General features: G+C 42.0%; 1 protein-coding gene across 4 annotated transcripts in view; it reads right to left on the bottom strand.

The window, feature by feature from the left end:
• Nucleotides 1–13,111, bottom strand: part of NIPBL (NIPBL cohesin loading factor) — a 295,876-nt gene that overhangs the window by 169,974 nt on the left and 112,791 nt on the right. For all 4 annotated transcript variants that reach the window (XM_048849291.2, XM_048849294.2, XM_048849300.2 and 1 more), the window contains exons 2-3: nt 3,823–3,964; nt 1,527–1,692 (exon numbers count right to left, since the gene is read on the bottom strand). In XM_048849291.2, the coding sequence (XP_048705248.2) occupies nt 1,527–1,692; nt 3,823–3,886 (230 nt within the window). In that variant the 5' untranslated portion in view covers nt 3,887–3,964. The remainder of the gene's footprint in view (nt 1–1,526; nt 1,693–3,822; nt 3,965–13,111) is intronic.

Raw genomic sequence — 13,111 nt, 5'->3', positions numbered from 1 at the left:
ATCCGGCAATTGCCATATCCTTGACATATCGTTTGTCACCCACCCATGGGAGTTATAGAATTTTCTTTAAGATGTTCCTATGTTTACAATCCCTCCCCCCAGCCTTGGGGGCTTTTTTAAAATATTGGTTTATCTTGGGGGATTGGCTTCACACTCAACCATAGTAAATTACTAGAACATTTGGAAGCAGTGTAGGGGGCAAAGCCCCGAAGACAAGCCAATTCACGAGACAGAAAAAAAGCTCAAGAAGCATACTTGACAAACAGTTTGAAAATTCTGAGTACAGGAGCCAATCAAAGCAGATGAATTATAAGAGCCAGAGTAGAAACAGAAGCATATTCATAGCAGTGTTAGAGAAATAAATGTGTCGCAATTATGCAAATTCCTGTACAATCATTGACTAATAACGAATGCAGCCCAGAGTACAGGAATGTTACAGGGTGTCTGATCCCTATAAACAAAGCAGGTTGAGCTACTTTGTCCCAATACAGGTGCTCCATTTGGCCAATTAAGTGGAGGGTAGGGAGCAGCACCTGGGGCTATAATGGATCAGGGAGAATCCGAGAAGGAGCAGGTCCATGAAAGAAGCTGGAGGAGGACTCAAGGGAAAGGCTCAAAGCAGGAGAACAGAGGGGTTTGCTGGCTGGCCTTCCCAAGCTAGAGAGCCAAGGCCAGAGGGCTGAAGGCACAGAAGCAGAGGGAGTTGCCTGCTTACTTGCCAACTGGAGCCAAGGGCCAGAGAGGAGCGAAGGCAGGGAAACAGCAAAGGGGCTTACCCATTAGCCTGTCTGAGATGAGAACAAAATAAGGGGAGTGATGGATGCTCCCTTTGTGAGGATGAATTCCCAGCAGAGAGACCATGGGGGAGCCCACTGGGAAGAGTAGGGTCATATGCCAACTGGAAGGGCTTAGGTAGATGTCCTGTAGGACAGGATAGGACTGAAGAAAAGTGGTGGGGGAAGATGCTGGAGTGTAGTATGTGCCATGTCAATGCATTAGTTGGTGGGGGATTTTAAGGACTATATGCAGTGGGGGGTTATAAATGGACTATGTTTTAGGACTTTTATTATGGATTACTTGCGTGATATTTTTGAAATAAATAGGTCCCAAGGAAGAGCATAACTGAAGCAGGAAACAACTTAGAAGCCCAAGAGGGGAACTGGGATAGTAAACTTGGCATTAGGGCACCCAGGGATGAGGGGGAGTTGTTGACAAGAGATATGAAAAACAGTATACAAATGATACACCCACAACATATAAAATTGCAAGTAACAACATATCTGGAGGAAAATCTACAGTTATTAATATGTAATTGTCCAGTAACCTTGCACTTTGATTAGGTAAAATTATTTAATGGTGTTCTAATACAAATTGGTACTGCGGTACACAAACTTGACAATGTACTTGCATATTTTCAATTTTAATAAATTAAACCACTTCTTATACCTATTTTTGCTAATTTTAATCTCACAAAGAAGAAACAAGTTATTCTGACACTTTGGTATAAAGAAATGCAAAGTACATACATGTGATCTGTAGACACCTGGTTGAGGCTGTGTACAAGTTGTGAAACCAGATTTTCATCCCTGCAGGCCAGAAGGCAGTTTACCTCTTCTGCTATCCGTCCATTAAAGAGCAGGCTTTTTGTAGTTGTAGCAGGTAAAGGTGATGGAAGAGGCAGCTGGTTCAAAACTGCATTAGCAGAGAAAAGTAACTCAAATTATTCCACTGAAAATTAACCAATAGACCTGCATCAGTTTATTCTCTCACATTCTTAAAAAAGAAAGACAGTAAGTTTGAAACAAATTGAAGATCTCCGAGTTTCTCCTTACATCAAGAAAATCTGGAATCATATTTTAAACCAAAAAATTGAATTTGGTCAACTCCACAGATTACATTATAGGATTATTTTTTAAACTAAAGACATCATCTGACAATGCTTTCTCTTTCCAAAAAAATTGTTTCTAATAAATCAGAAAACACAATAATTAATATATTAGAACAATTTAGCCTTGGAGCTGAATCAACTATTAAAAAGGGAGAAAAAATAAAAAACAATACAGTCGCACATCATTCAGTGATTGTGTACAGCCTTTGCTTAAAATTTCTTGTTCCATCTGCAAATTGCAGTGGCATGCATCAAATGTTCAATGTTACTTGTTTCCAAGATGAACTGATCTCAAATCAATGTGATTTGAAGAAATCTTGATTTAAATCAATTATGTTAATCTTGATTTGCATTTCTACTTGTTATTTTCATAAAGGACAGTCCCTTTTCACTGATTGATACAACCACTAAAACATATTAATTTGCAATTAAATGTAGCCTTTGAACTAAATTTGGTACTTTTTATTAACCAGAAGGATATGGCATATCTATACAGAGTTATTTCTGCAATTATATAGCTTAACATACCTTTATTCAAATTTTCAATTTTCACATATTTTATGTTAAGAAGAAATGTATTTATCTTTTTCTATCAAATTTATCTTTTATTCATGATTTTGCATCAAGCTGGTTTGGGATGGAAATTTGAATTCCATCAAAAATGCACAAACACAGTGTCTTTTTTATTAGTTAAATAAACTATCTTAAATACACTGAATAAATTAAAAAGACCATCAAAACATATTTTCCATTTAAAATAAACTCATTTATTAAAAACAGCATCTAGTCACCATGTTCTTGAAGTTATTAGAATTAATGGACCTCCTCCTCTCCCACCTCATTTTTATTCATATACTGGAAGAGGAAAAACAAGCTTTCCTGCTTTTTTAATTTCCAATTGGTGTCTCAACTTTGAACAAACTAGACCAAATGAAGAAAAATTCTGTCTGCATGTGCAGAAAAGGATACTGCCATCAGAAGCCAGTTTAGCACTTCAACAAACTCTGGTTCCAGGTGGTCAGCCAGTGACTTCCACGGTTCAATTGTTTAACTTTCTGTAACACTTCAACAGCAAACATGTACTGCTTGAATGGTTCACCTCCAGCCCTGAAATTTATTATGGTTGGCATGACTGATGGATGATTATTAGATGTTCATGTCATAGCAGCATCTTCCAGTTCAGTAGTTGGGCATCTATACTCTGGCACTTTCTCTATTGAGAATATTGGCAAGAAAATGAGGTAGGGTGAATTTTGATCCATCTGCTTCTTCACAGCATTCAATTTAACTCTGCTATTGGATATTTTCTTCTGCGGTGTTCCTTGGAATTTCTTTCCAAATTTCAACAGCATCAGCAATAGAACAGCTATTTTTTTGCACTTTGTCCAAAGCTATGGAAATAGGTTTCAGAATATTCAGCATAGCTTCTGTGTTTCTCTTTAGTTCAACATTGACTACTTGGGCTATGATAGTCCATCTATTTTGTCATGATATTCTTCTCAAATTTCCAGTTTTTAATTAACAGCTCAAAATAATCAACCACTGAATTCCATCATGCATCTTTGAGGAGAATTAGTTTTGATCCTGTGTCTCTTCAGTGAAGTTGAAGCAAAACCAGAAGCTTTTCATAATTTCAACAACATTTTCCATTATTGTTAGAGTACTTAAATCTTTCACTAAAAGATATAACATATGGGTGCAGTGCTTATTTGATGTAAGTTTCAAGTTCACTTCATTATCCATTTATAGGATTTATTCTCATCTCAATTTCAGCATATCTAATTTATTTTTAAAAATTTACTCTAGTAAACTTAACATAGTTTATCATAATTTCAAATTTAATTTTAAACACATTTAGGTTTTAAAATAAACTAAAAATACTAAACAAAAATGTAGAAAAAATATGACAAAAAACTAAATAAAAAAGTACTTACGGTCTGTGAGACTAGCAATCCCTGCAAGAGTAGTGATGGGAACATGAGGCATATCCCCATTCATCCTGAAGCTCTGGGATGGGTGCCTACACAGATGTTTTAGTTCAGGTGCCAGCTACCATTTCTTTCCATCTCCCAAGCACTACAAAAAGCAAACAAAAACCAAATAAGCAAAAATTCAATTTGCTTAAAGCTACTTGGAATTCAAAAGGATTACCAAGTTACAATGAAGCATGAACAGTTTATATCATCCTCAGTGCACTTGTCTATTTCACAAAGAACAATTTTATTAATAAACGGTAAAGAAACAGTGGTATAAAGGGTAGGAAGCCACAAATGAATCTCATCAATATTGGCTTCAACAATTAACATGTGAGCTTATTCAAATGACAGAACAGTGATCAAAAAGGCATGCTTCTCCTAAGGATTTTATTACAAAGGAAACTGCTGCTCAATTTATACACTAGCAAGCAAATTGTCAATATTTCATCCACCGATATTCTTTTAAGTATCAAACATTTGATGCATAAAAACTGTTATACCTGATCTTGTGAACAAATGACCTAAGATTACTGTAATTGAAAGATCAGTGAAAAAAAAAATCTGTTCACTTTGCACTTGACAGCACTTTATGCCTAGTTAGTTTAAGTATTTACCCTGTATAGTCAGTTTTCAATCTGTGCGGATCTTCCAGACAATAACAGGGTAAAGCAACATTACAAAACAGGAAAGTGTGATGTATAACTACTAAATTAGCAGGGGAACCAAGGGCAGATATAGCACCTTAATGTAATTACAAATGAAAAGTTCAGGCCTAAACACTGTTCTGCGAACGCACATATTCTCTTTAAGTTGAAAACTTCTCCTTGGCAGATCTGTGGTAATGTCTAAGGAACTTCTATACAATTATATTTGGTAACATTAGGAGGATAGCTCAATGGATTAGTAAAATCTTTCACTTCTAGCTCACTGCATCAAATCTAATTCAGATTGGTAAATACTAAAAGTTATCACCTGAATGCTGTTTGGAGCCTTACATGAAATGAGTTAGTTGTCACAGATGAGGTTGTAGAAAGGTGTCCACTAGTTTGAAGTAAAACAAAAAACCCCAAACCATCACTCTAGACATCTCTTGACAATATAAGCATAGACCCCAAAGATTCACTGGGAATGGAAAGTAAGCTATACTCATAGCTCTAGAAATAGTGCCTTCAGGTCTGGGTTCAGGCATTTTGCAGAATAGCGGGGGAAGCCTGTACACACACACACTCTCTCTCTCTCTCTGCGTATTTTATAAATTAATAGAAACCATCTTCAGAGATATCAATCCAGCACTAAAGAACACTAGTCCAGTTTACACTTAAAAAAATCACTGTTAAGCTGTTTATCAATGCAGTGAATTCTTTATAACAGCAGCAACCCTAAGCATTCAAGTTTGTCAATATTTACATATAAACCACCCCAAAAACAGAACCTGCAACTGGATGTTACAACTAACATCTGGATTAAATAGTCTGTTTGAAATGTAGTTCTCCAATGAAAAGTAATTATATAAAAGTGGCACCTTCTTACTCACATGTACCCAGTTACATCTGCTTGTTTCAGGCCTAGTCTATACAGTTTTTATGCTGGTATAACTAACTGTTTCAGTTAGGGTTGTGATTTTTTTTTAAATTGAAATAGTTATACTAGTACAAACAATAGTATAAACACAATTATATCTGTATAAAGGTGTCTTATACTGGTATATCTTATTCCCCTTCTTGTACAGGAATAACTTATACCAATATAGGCCCTTTATAGCAGTCTAACTGTACCCATAGTAGGGATATTATTTCACTTTAACTATACAGTATAGTTAAAGCCGTACAACTTTTGTGTTTAGACCAGTCCTTATTAACTAAATCAGTGGTTCCCAAACTTTTGTACTAGTGACTCCTTTCACATAGCAAGCCTCAGAATGTGACCCCCCCCTTAAAAATTAAAAACACTTTTTAATACATTTAACACCATTATAAATGCTGGAGGCAAAGTGGGGTTTGGGGTGGAGGCTGACAGCTCGTGACACCCCACATAATAACCTCATGACCCACTAAGGGGTCCCAATCCCCAATTTGAGAACCCCTGAATGAAAGGGTTCTCGATGGTTCATGCACACGAGCTACACAGAGCCATCATAGTTATGACAGGGGAGAGTTGGAGTCTACTCCTCTTATAACAACTGAATTGCCTGAGTTCCAAGGAGTTACAACTTTACAGTTCCACTAGAGACAAAAGCATAATCTGGATACATTAGAAGGACAGATTCCAGCTTGACTCTCAGATCCCAGATTGAGTTGAAGGACTTGCAATTAGAAAATAAACAATCTTTTTGTTGGTAAATTGAATACATCTGATGTGGAGCCAAGAATTTATTAAAAACTACCATTCTGGACTTTTCTAGTTCTTTACGATGTATACAAAGCAGCCTAGAAAAGATTGGGATTTTTTACTGATGGTTTCATACTCATCAAGGTTGTCAACTCTGGTTTGTCCTAGTTTTGCTGAAGGAATTTGAAGAGGTCTCTGGAATGTTTATTGGGAACATGAATATTTTAACTAAGACTTCTTTTTATACAAATGTTATTCATTTATTGAAATTTTTTAAAAAGTGTTTATAAAAACAAAAATAAAGTTTAAAAAAGTGACCAAAAATCCCTTTTCTTCTCAACTGCTCAAATATAACTTTGACACTTACAATGCCACCATATCACTACTTCTCTAGAGTCTTCAAGTTAACAAGCCCTGAATTTCAATCAATCGATCAATAAATAAATAAATAAATAAGAGTCAACCCTCGAACCCTCCCCAACCCTCGAACATTTGAGACCTTCTCCTGTATTGTAAAAGGGCACAAGCCCATTATTAAAACTCTGCAGGTCTCCCTTAAGAGGGTGGAACAAATAAATTCTAAAATTTAAAGACTATACTTTAAAAGTTACATATAAAACAGCTAAGTCTATTAAGTATGAAAGAAGAGAAGGTTAATCACCCTGTGCTGTAACTGAGGTTCTTGGAGGCGGCTGTCCCTGTAGGTGCTCCACTTTAGGTGAATCTGTACCCCTCTGCTTGTAATTGGAAATTTTTAGTAGTGGTGCCTGGTTGGATCGCAGTGCTATCCCCATCTCGCACTGCCTCAGGCAGTTACATAGCACTGTGAGACCAATCCACCACCTCCTCAGTTCCTTCTCTACTGCAGTCTCGAGAGTGAAAAAACTCCGTAGTAGAGGGGAAGAGGGAGGGTAGTGGAGCTCCCACAGGGACAACTATCTTGAAGAACCTCAATTACTGCACAGGGTGAATAAGCTTCTTTTCTTCTTCAAGGAGTGTCCTGTAGGCACTCCACTTTAGATGACAGTAGAGCAGTGCCCCTCAGTGGAAGAGAAGGGAAGGGCTTCAGAGTGGATGATAAAAACCGTAAGTCCGAATAGAGCATCAAATGATGAGCGCTGCTCTATGGCATAATGCTGTATGAACATATGGGCTGACGCCCAGGTTGCTGCTCTGCAGATGTCCATAACTGGCACATTGCTGAGGAAGGCTATCCATGTAGAGCGTGCTCTGGTGGAGTGTGTGCGGGTTCCCAGTGTTGTAGTGGTGGTGGGGGGGTTGTAGTGTTGCTGACAATAACAAATTAGAAAACAGTGGAAGTAGAAACCCTTCCCTCTGTGTTGTGTTGGTACTGGTTCTACTGCGCCCAGGTGTATGAGATGGTTTACCTCCTATTATAGTAGGTGTTTGTGAGAAAGGTCCCTCAAGAGGGAGGTAAATTGGATGGAATAATCAGTCTCAATGATTTCTTCGACCCATTTGTTTGACGTGATGGTCAGCCAAACTGGGTGGAATGGGGTCAGATGGTCTCAAACGGATGAGTGGTTGTGGATGGTTCCAGCAATTGAAATTGTGGGAAGTATCTCAGGTCCTCAACCAAACCCTAAAAATTGTTGTTTGCGGGAGGTTGTTGATACATCGAGAGCTGAGAAGCGAGTGATCTCCTTCTAGTGGGTCCCTGCCTCTGCCGGTCATACTGCCTCTGAGATTGGATGTAGGGTACGGCTCTTGTTCTTTGTGCCAAGAAATACTTCCTTTGTTTTTTCTTTCGGAAAGGTGTATAAATGCCCACGGATCTGAGAGCCACCCTGGAGTTCTTTAATTTATGAAGTGACTCATCCATCTTGGATGTGAACAGCTTTGTGCCCTCAATCAACTGTAGATTGTGCTTCTTTGGGGAATCCAGAGAAGTGGAGCCAGGAAGCTTGCTGCATTACCAAGCCGTGGCAATGGAACATACCACCGTGTCTGATGAGTACAGTGAGGCTGATAAGGCTGTTTGAGCAAGAATGTGGCCCTCCAAGATGGCTGCTTTGAATTGCTCTTTTTTATCCGCAAATAAAAAAATCAGTAAATTCAGATACTTTTGAATAAATTTGTGCAATTATATTTGGCCATTAATGTCTTGTAATTGCCCATCCTAAACTATAGGGTCACTGACAAGTAGACCTTTCATCCACAAAGGTCTAACCTATTCCAGTCCTTGTCACATGGGATGATTGTGGTCTTCCCCTTTCATGCACAGCCTTTACCACAAGGGAGTTTGGTGTGCGATGTGAGAACAAAAATTCTACTCCCTTGGAAGTGAGATGATGATTTTTATCCGCCCTTTTGCAGGTGGGTGTGATTGTTGCCAGTGTCTGCCATATTGTCTTGGCTGGGTTCATGAGAGCCTCATTTATTGGTAGAGCAATCTTGAAGGACGTTGAAGTCTGGAGGAGATCTTGCAATTTATGTTGGGCTTCCATCACTTCCTCCAGCAGTATCTCCAGAGAATCTGCAATCCTCTTAAATAGTTCCTGCAACTGTTTAAAATCATATCCCATGATGTGGGCACAACAGCTTCATCCGGGGAAGAGAAAGAAAAGTTGGAAGATGGTGCAGGTTCCCTGGCCCAAAGTTTCCTCTAATTCCTTGACTGCCTCTTCTGGAAGTTCAGAGGGTCCAGGTAGAGAGGGTGAAGGAGAATGCCTCAACCTCACCCTGGGTGCACTGGGAGGCTTAGGGTATTGTTGACGGTATGCTGTCCATGGGTCCCAGTAAAGCCACTGTGGTGGAAATGACACGGGAAATGACAGGAGTCCCTGTACCAGCCTTGAGTTTTGGGTCCTGGGTGATATTTACAGTGTTCTGGTGGACCTGGCCCAGTAGTTCTGTGGATAGGTGAGGAGTAATAGGAGGAGTAGATTTCTCCTTCATCCTCATCACTAGATAAAGGGGGAGCTTATCTGGGTGATGAAGTAAGATGGGCTCAGTACCAAGCTTGCTGGAGTGAGGTTGGTACCAAGGAGACCAGAAAATCTTTGTGGAGGAGAAATTGTTGCAGTACCGAGCACATCAGTACTGAAGAAGGTATTGTCAGCAGTACCAATGTCTTTGATGTGGTTGTTGGTGCAGACGGTCATGCACTATGCGCTACAGAGGCAGAAGGTGGTGCCGTAGCCTGTAGCATTGCTGAGCTGCTCGATGCTGCATGTTTGAACGGTTCTGGCAGCGCCAAGGCAGGGACTGTAGGTCTCCCTTTACTGCCTTTTCCGAGTCAGCCCATTTAGGATCTTTTGCTTGCGCTGTACCCACGGTACCAGATGGTCCCGTTATCTCACGGGTGGAAGGTCTCACTGCTGTCGGTACTGATGAGGTCTGTCAAGTCAGGGAATCCTACTTATTGGTGGATTTCCGAAAGGGGAGGTCGGAAAAAATGGTTACTCACCTTGTTGTAACTGTTGTTCTTCGAGATGTGTTGTTCACGTCCATTCCAATCAAGTGTGCACACACTGCGTGCACAGTTCCCAGAAATTTTTTCCCCAGCAGCTCCTGTCAGGTCAGCTGTCAATCCCCCTGGAGTGGCCCCTTCATGGTGCTCAATATATGACCCTGCCAACCTGGCCCCTCCTCAGTTCCTTTTTGTTGGCTACTCCAACAGAGGAGTAGGAGGGTGGGTATTGGAATGGACATGAACAACGCATCTCGAAGAACAACAGTTACAAGAAGGTGAGTAACTGTTTTTTTCTTCTTCGAGTGCTTGTTCATGCTGATTCCAAACAGGTGACTCCCAAGCTCTATCCCGGAGGTGGGGTCGGAGTTAAGGAATCGCTGATTGGAGCACTGCTCTGCCGAAAGCTGCATCATCTCTAGGGTGCTGTGTGATGGCATAGTGAGAGGTGAATGTATGGACCAAGGGACCAAGTAGCTGCCCTACAGATTTCCTGTATCGGAACCTAGGCCAGGAACGCAGCTGACAAGGCCTGTGCCCTTGTGGAATGAGCCTTAAGAGGTGGGGCTGGGATCTTGGCCAGCTCATAACGTGTGTGGATACAGGCCGTGATCCAGGAAGATAATCTTTGAGATGAGATCGGGAGTCCTTTCATGCAGCCTGCCACTGCCACGAACAGCTGGTTCGACCTCCTGAATGGCTCTGTGCACTCAATGTAGAATGCTAATGCCCGCTGAACATTCAATGAGGGCAGCCTTTGCTCTTGGTACTGTTGTGTGGCTTGGGATAGAAAACAGGTAGAAAAATATCTTGGCTAGTATGGATTTGTGACACTACTTTAGGGAGAAAGGCCAGGTTAGGTCTGAGTTGCACCTTTTGTGGAACACCATGTAGGGTGGGTCAGAAGTAAGGGCCTTTAACTCTTACACCCTCCTGGCTGATGTGATGGCAACCAGAAAGGCTATCTTCCATGACAGGTAGAGAAGGGAGCAAGTCGCCAGCGGTTTGAATGGGGGTCCCATTAATCTGGAGAGGACCATGTTAAGATTGCATGCCAGAAGAGGCTGTCTAACCTGAGGATATAGCCATGCTAGACCCTTAAGGAAACGTCCTACCATAGGGTTAGCGAATATGGAGCATCCAGACGTGCCCGGATGGAAGGCCGAGATAGCAGCAAGGTGTATCTTGATGCATGACACTGCCAGGCCTTGTTGGCAGAAGGTACTCCAGGATGAGTAGTATAGATGACTGGAGTGGAGGAGTGTGATGTGGGGCATACAAGCAAGTGAACCTCTTCCACTTGGCCAGATGAGTGACCCTGGTGGATGGTTTTCTGCTGCCGAGCAGGACCTTTCTCACTGGTTCTGAGTACAGGAGCTCCATTGGGTTTAGCCATAAAGCTTCCAAGTCGTGAGATGGACGGAATGGAGGTCGGGGTGGTGAAGGCGACCATGGTCTTGTGTGATCAGATTGGGGTATAGAAGCGTGGTGTACCAATGTTGGCAGGGCCAAGCCAGGGCCAGCAGAATTACTTTCACTCTGTCTCTGCAGATTTTCATTCCACTGTGCACAAGTGGAAATGGTGGAAAGGCATACATGAGACAGTCTGCCCAGGGAAGCAGGAACTAATCCGAAATCAAACCTGGGCTGTGTTTCTGAAAGAAGCAGAACATTGGGCACCTCCTGTTACTCCGGGTGACAAACAGATCGACCTGGGAAAAACCCGACTTTTGGAAGATGGAATATATGACATCCGGACAGATGGCCCACTTCTGATTGTGAGACGATCTGTTGAGGTGGTCTGCTAGTTCATTCTGTACACCTGGGAGATAGAACACCTCCAGGTGAATGGAGTGGGCTATGCAGAACTCCCATAGCTGAAGGCCCTCTGGATATAGGGGGGAAGATCAGGCTCCACCTTGCTTGTTGATGTAAAATATGGCCTGTCATTACCCACACACACTGGCCTTGGAGCCAGGATAGGAAAGTTTGGCACACTAACCACATTGCTCCGAGCTCTCTGATACTGATATGCAAGGAGAGCTTGTCCTGTGACCATAATCCTTGCGTCTGGAGATCTCCCAGATGCACCCCCCCCAACCCAGAGCTGACATGTCTGTTACTAGGGACAAAGAGGGCGGGGGGCTGTTGAAGGGGATTCCCTTGCACACTGTGTGAGGGTTGAGCCACCACTGGAGGAACTTGAGTACTTGGTCTGGCACCATGACCACAGATTCCAGGTGTCGCACCTCGGGTAGTATACAGACGCAAGCCATGCTTGAAGTGGTAGGAACATCAGTCTGGCATGCTGGACCACATAAGTGCAGGCTACCATGTGGCCAAGGAGACTCAGGCAACCCCTAGCGGTAGTGGTCGGGTACTGCCTGAGGCTTTGGATAATGTCTGTCATGGTCTGAAATGGGGTCTCTGGTAGGAGCACCCTTGCCTGCACCGAGTCCAGCACCGGAACCAATTAATTCTATTCTTTGAATTGGCGACAAGGTTGACTTGTTCACACTGAAAAGTTCCCCCAACCTCTCGAAAGTAGCTCTGACTAGTTGGATTTGAGACTCCACCTGCTCCCCGGTACACCACCTGAGTAGCCATTCGTCGAGATAGGGATATACCTGCACCTACCTCCTGTGGAGGAAGGCTGCTACGACTGACATACACTTGGTGAACACTCGGGGGGCTGTTGACAGACCGAAGGGGAGGACCATGAATTGATAGTGTTTATGGCTGGCTACAAACCACAGAAATCTGTGGAGTGGGGTGGGGGTGGTTTTTTTTTAAAAAAAGAAAATGAACAGGGAAGGGTAACTAACTATTGACTAAAAGAAAAGGAGTACTTGTGGCACCTTAGAGACTAACCAATTTATTTGAGCATGAGCTTTCGTGAGCTACAGCTCACTTCATCGGATGCATACTGTGGAAACTGCAGAAGACATTATATACACACAGAGACCATGAAACAATACCTCCTCCCACCCCACTGTCCTGCTGGTAATAGCTTCTCTAAAGTGATCATCAAGTTGGGCCATTTCCAGCACAAATCCAGGTTTTCTCACCCTCCCCCCCCCCCCCCCCCCCCACACACACACAAACTCACTCTCCTGCTGGTAATAGCCCATCCAAAGGGACCACTCTCTTTAAAACGTGTATGATAATCAAGGTGGGCCATTTCCAGCACAAATCCAGGTTTTCTCACCCCCCCACCCCCCTCCAAAAACCACACACACAAACTCACTCTCCTGCTGGTAATAGCTTATCCAAAGTGACCACTCTCCTCACAATGTGTATGAAAATCAAGGTGGGCCATTTCCAGCACAAATACAGGTTTTCTCCCCCCCCCCCCCTTTTTTTTTTGGTTAGTCTCTAAGGTGCCACAAGTACTCCTTTTCTTTTTGCGAATACAGACTAACACGGCTGTTACTCTGATAACTATTGACTAACTATTAACTAACTAGTGGTATTCTAAAGTTAAAA

Source organism: Caretta caretta, chromosome 5, assembly GCF_965140235.1.
Source record: "Caretta caretta isolate rCarCar2 chromosome 5, rCarCar1.hap1, whole genome shotgun sequence".
Classification (NCBI taxonomy): Eukaryota; Metazoa; Chordata; order Testudines; family Cheloniidae; genus Caretta; species Caretta caretta.
The sequence above is the reverse complement of the archived record's forward strand: the minus strand, read 5'-3'. Positions and strand labels throughout refer to the sequence as shown.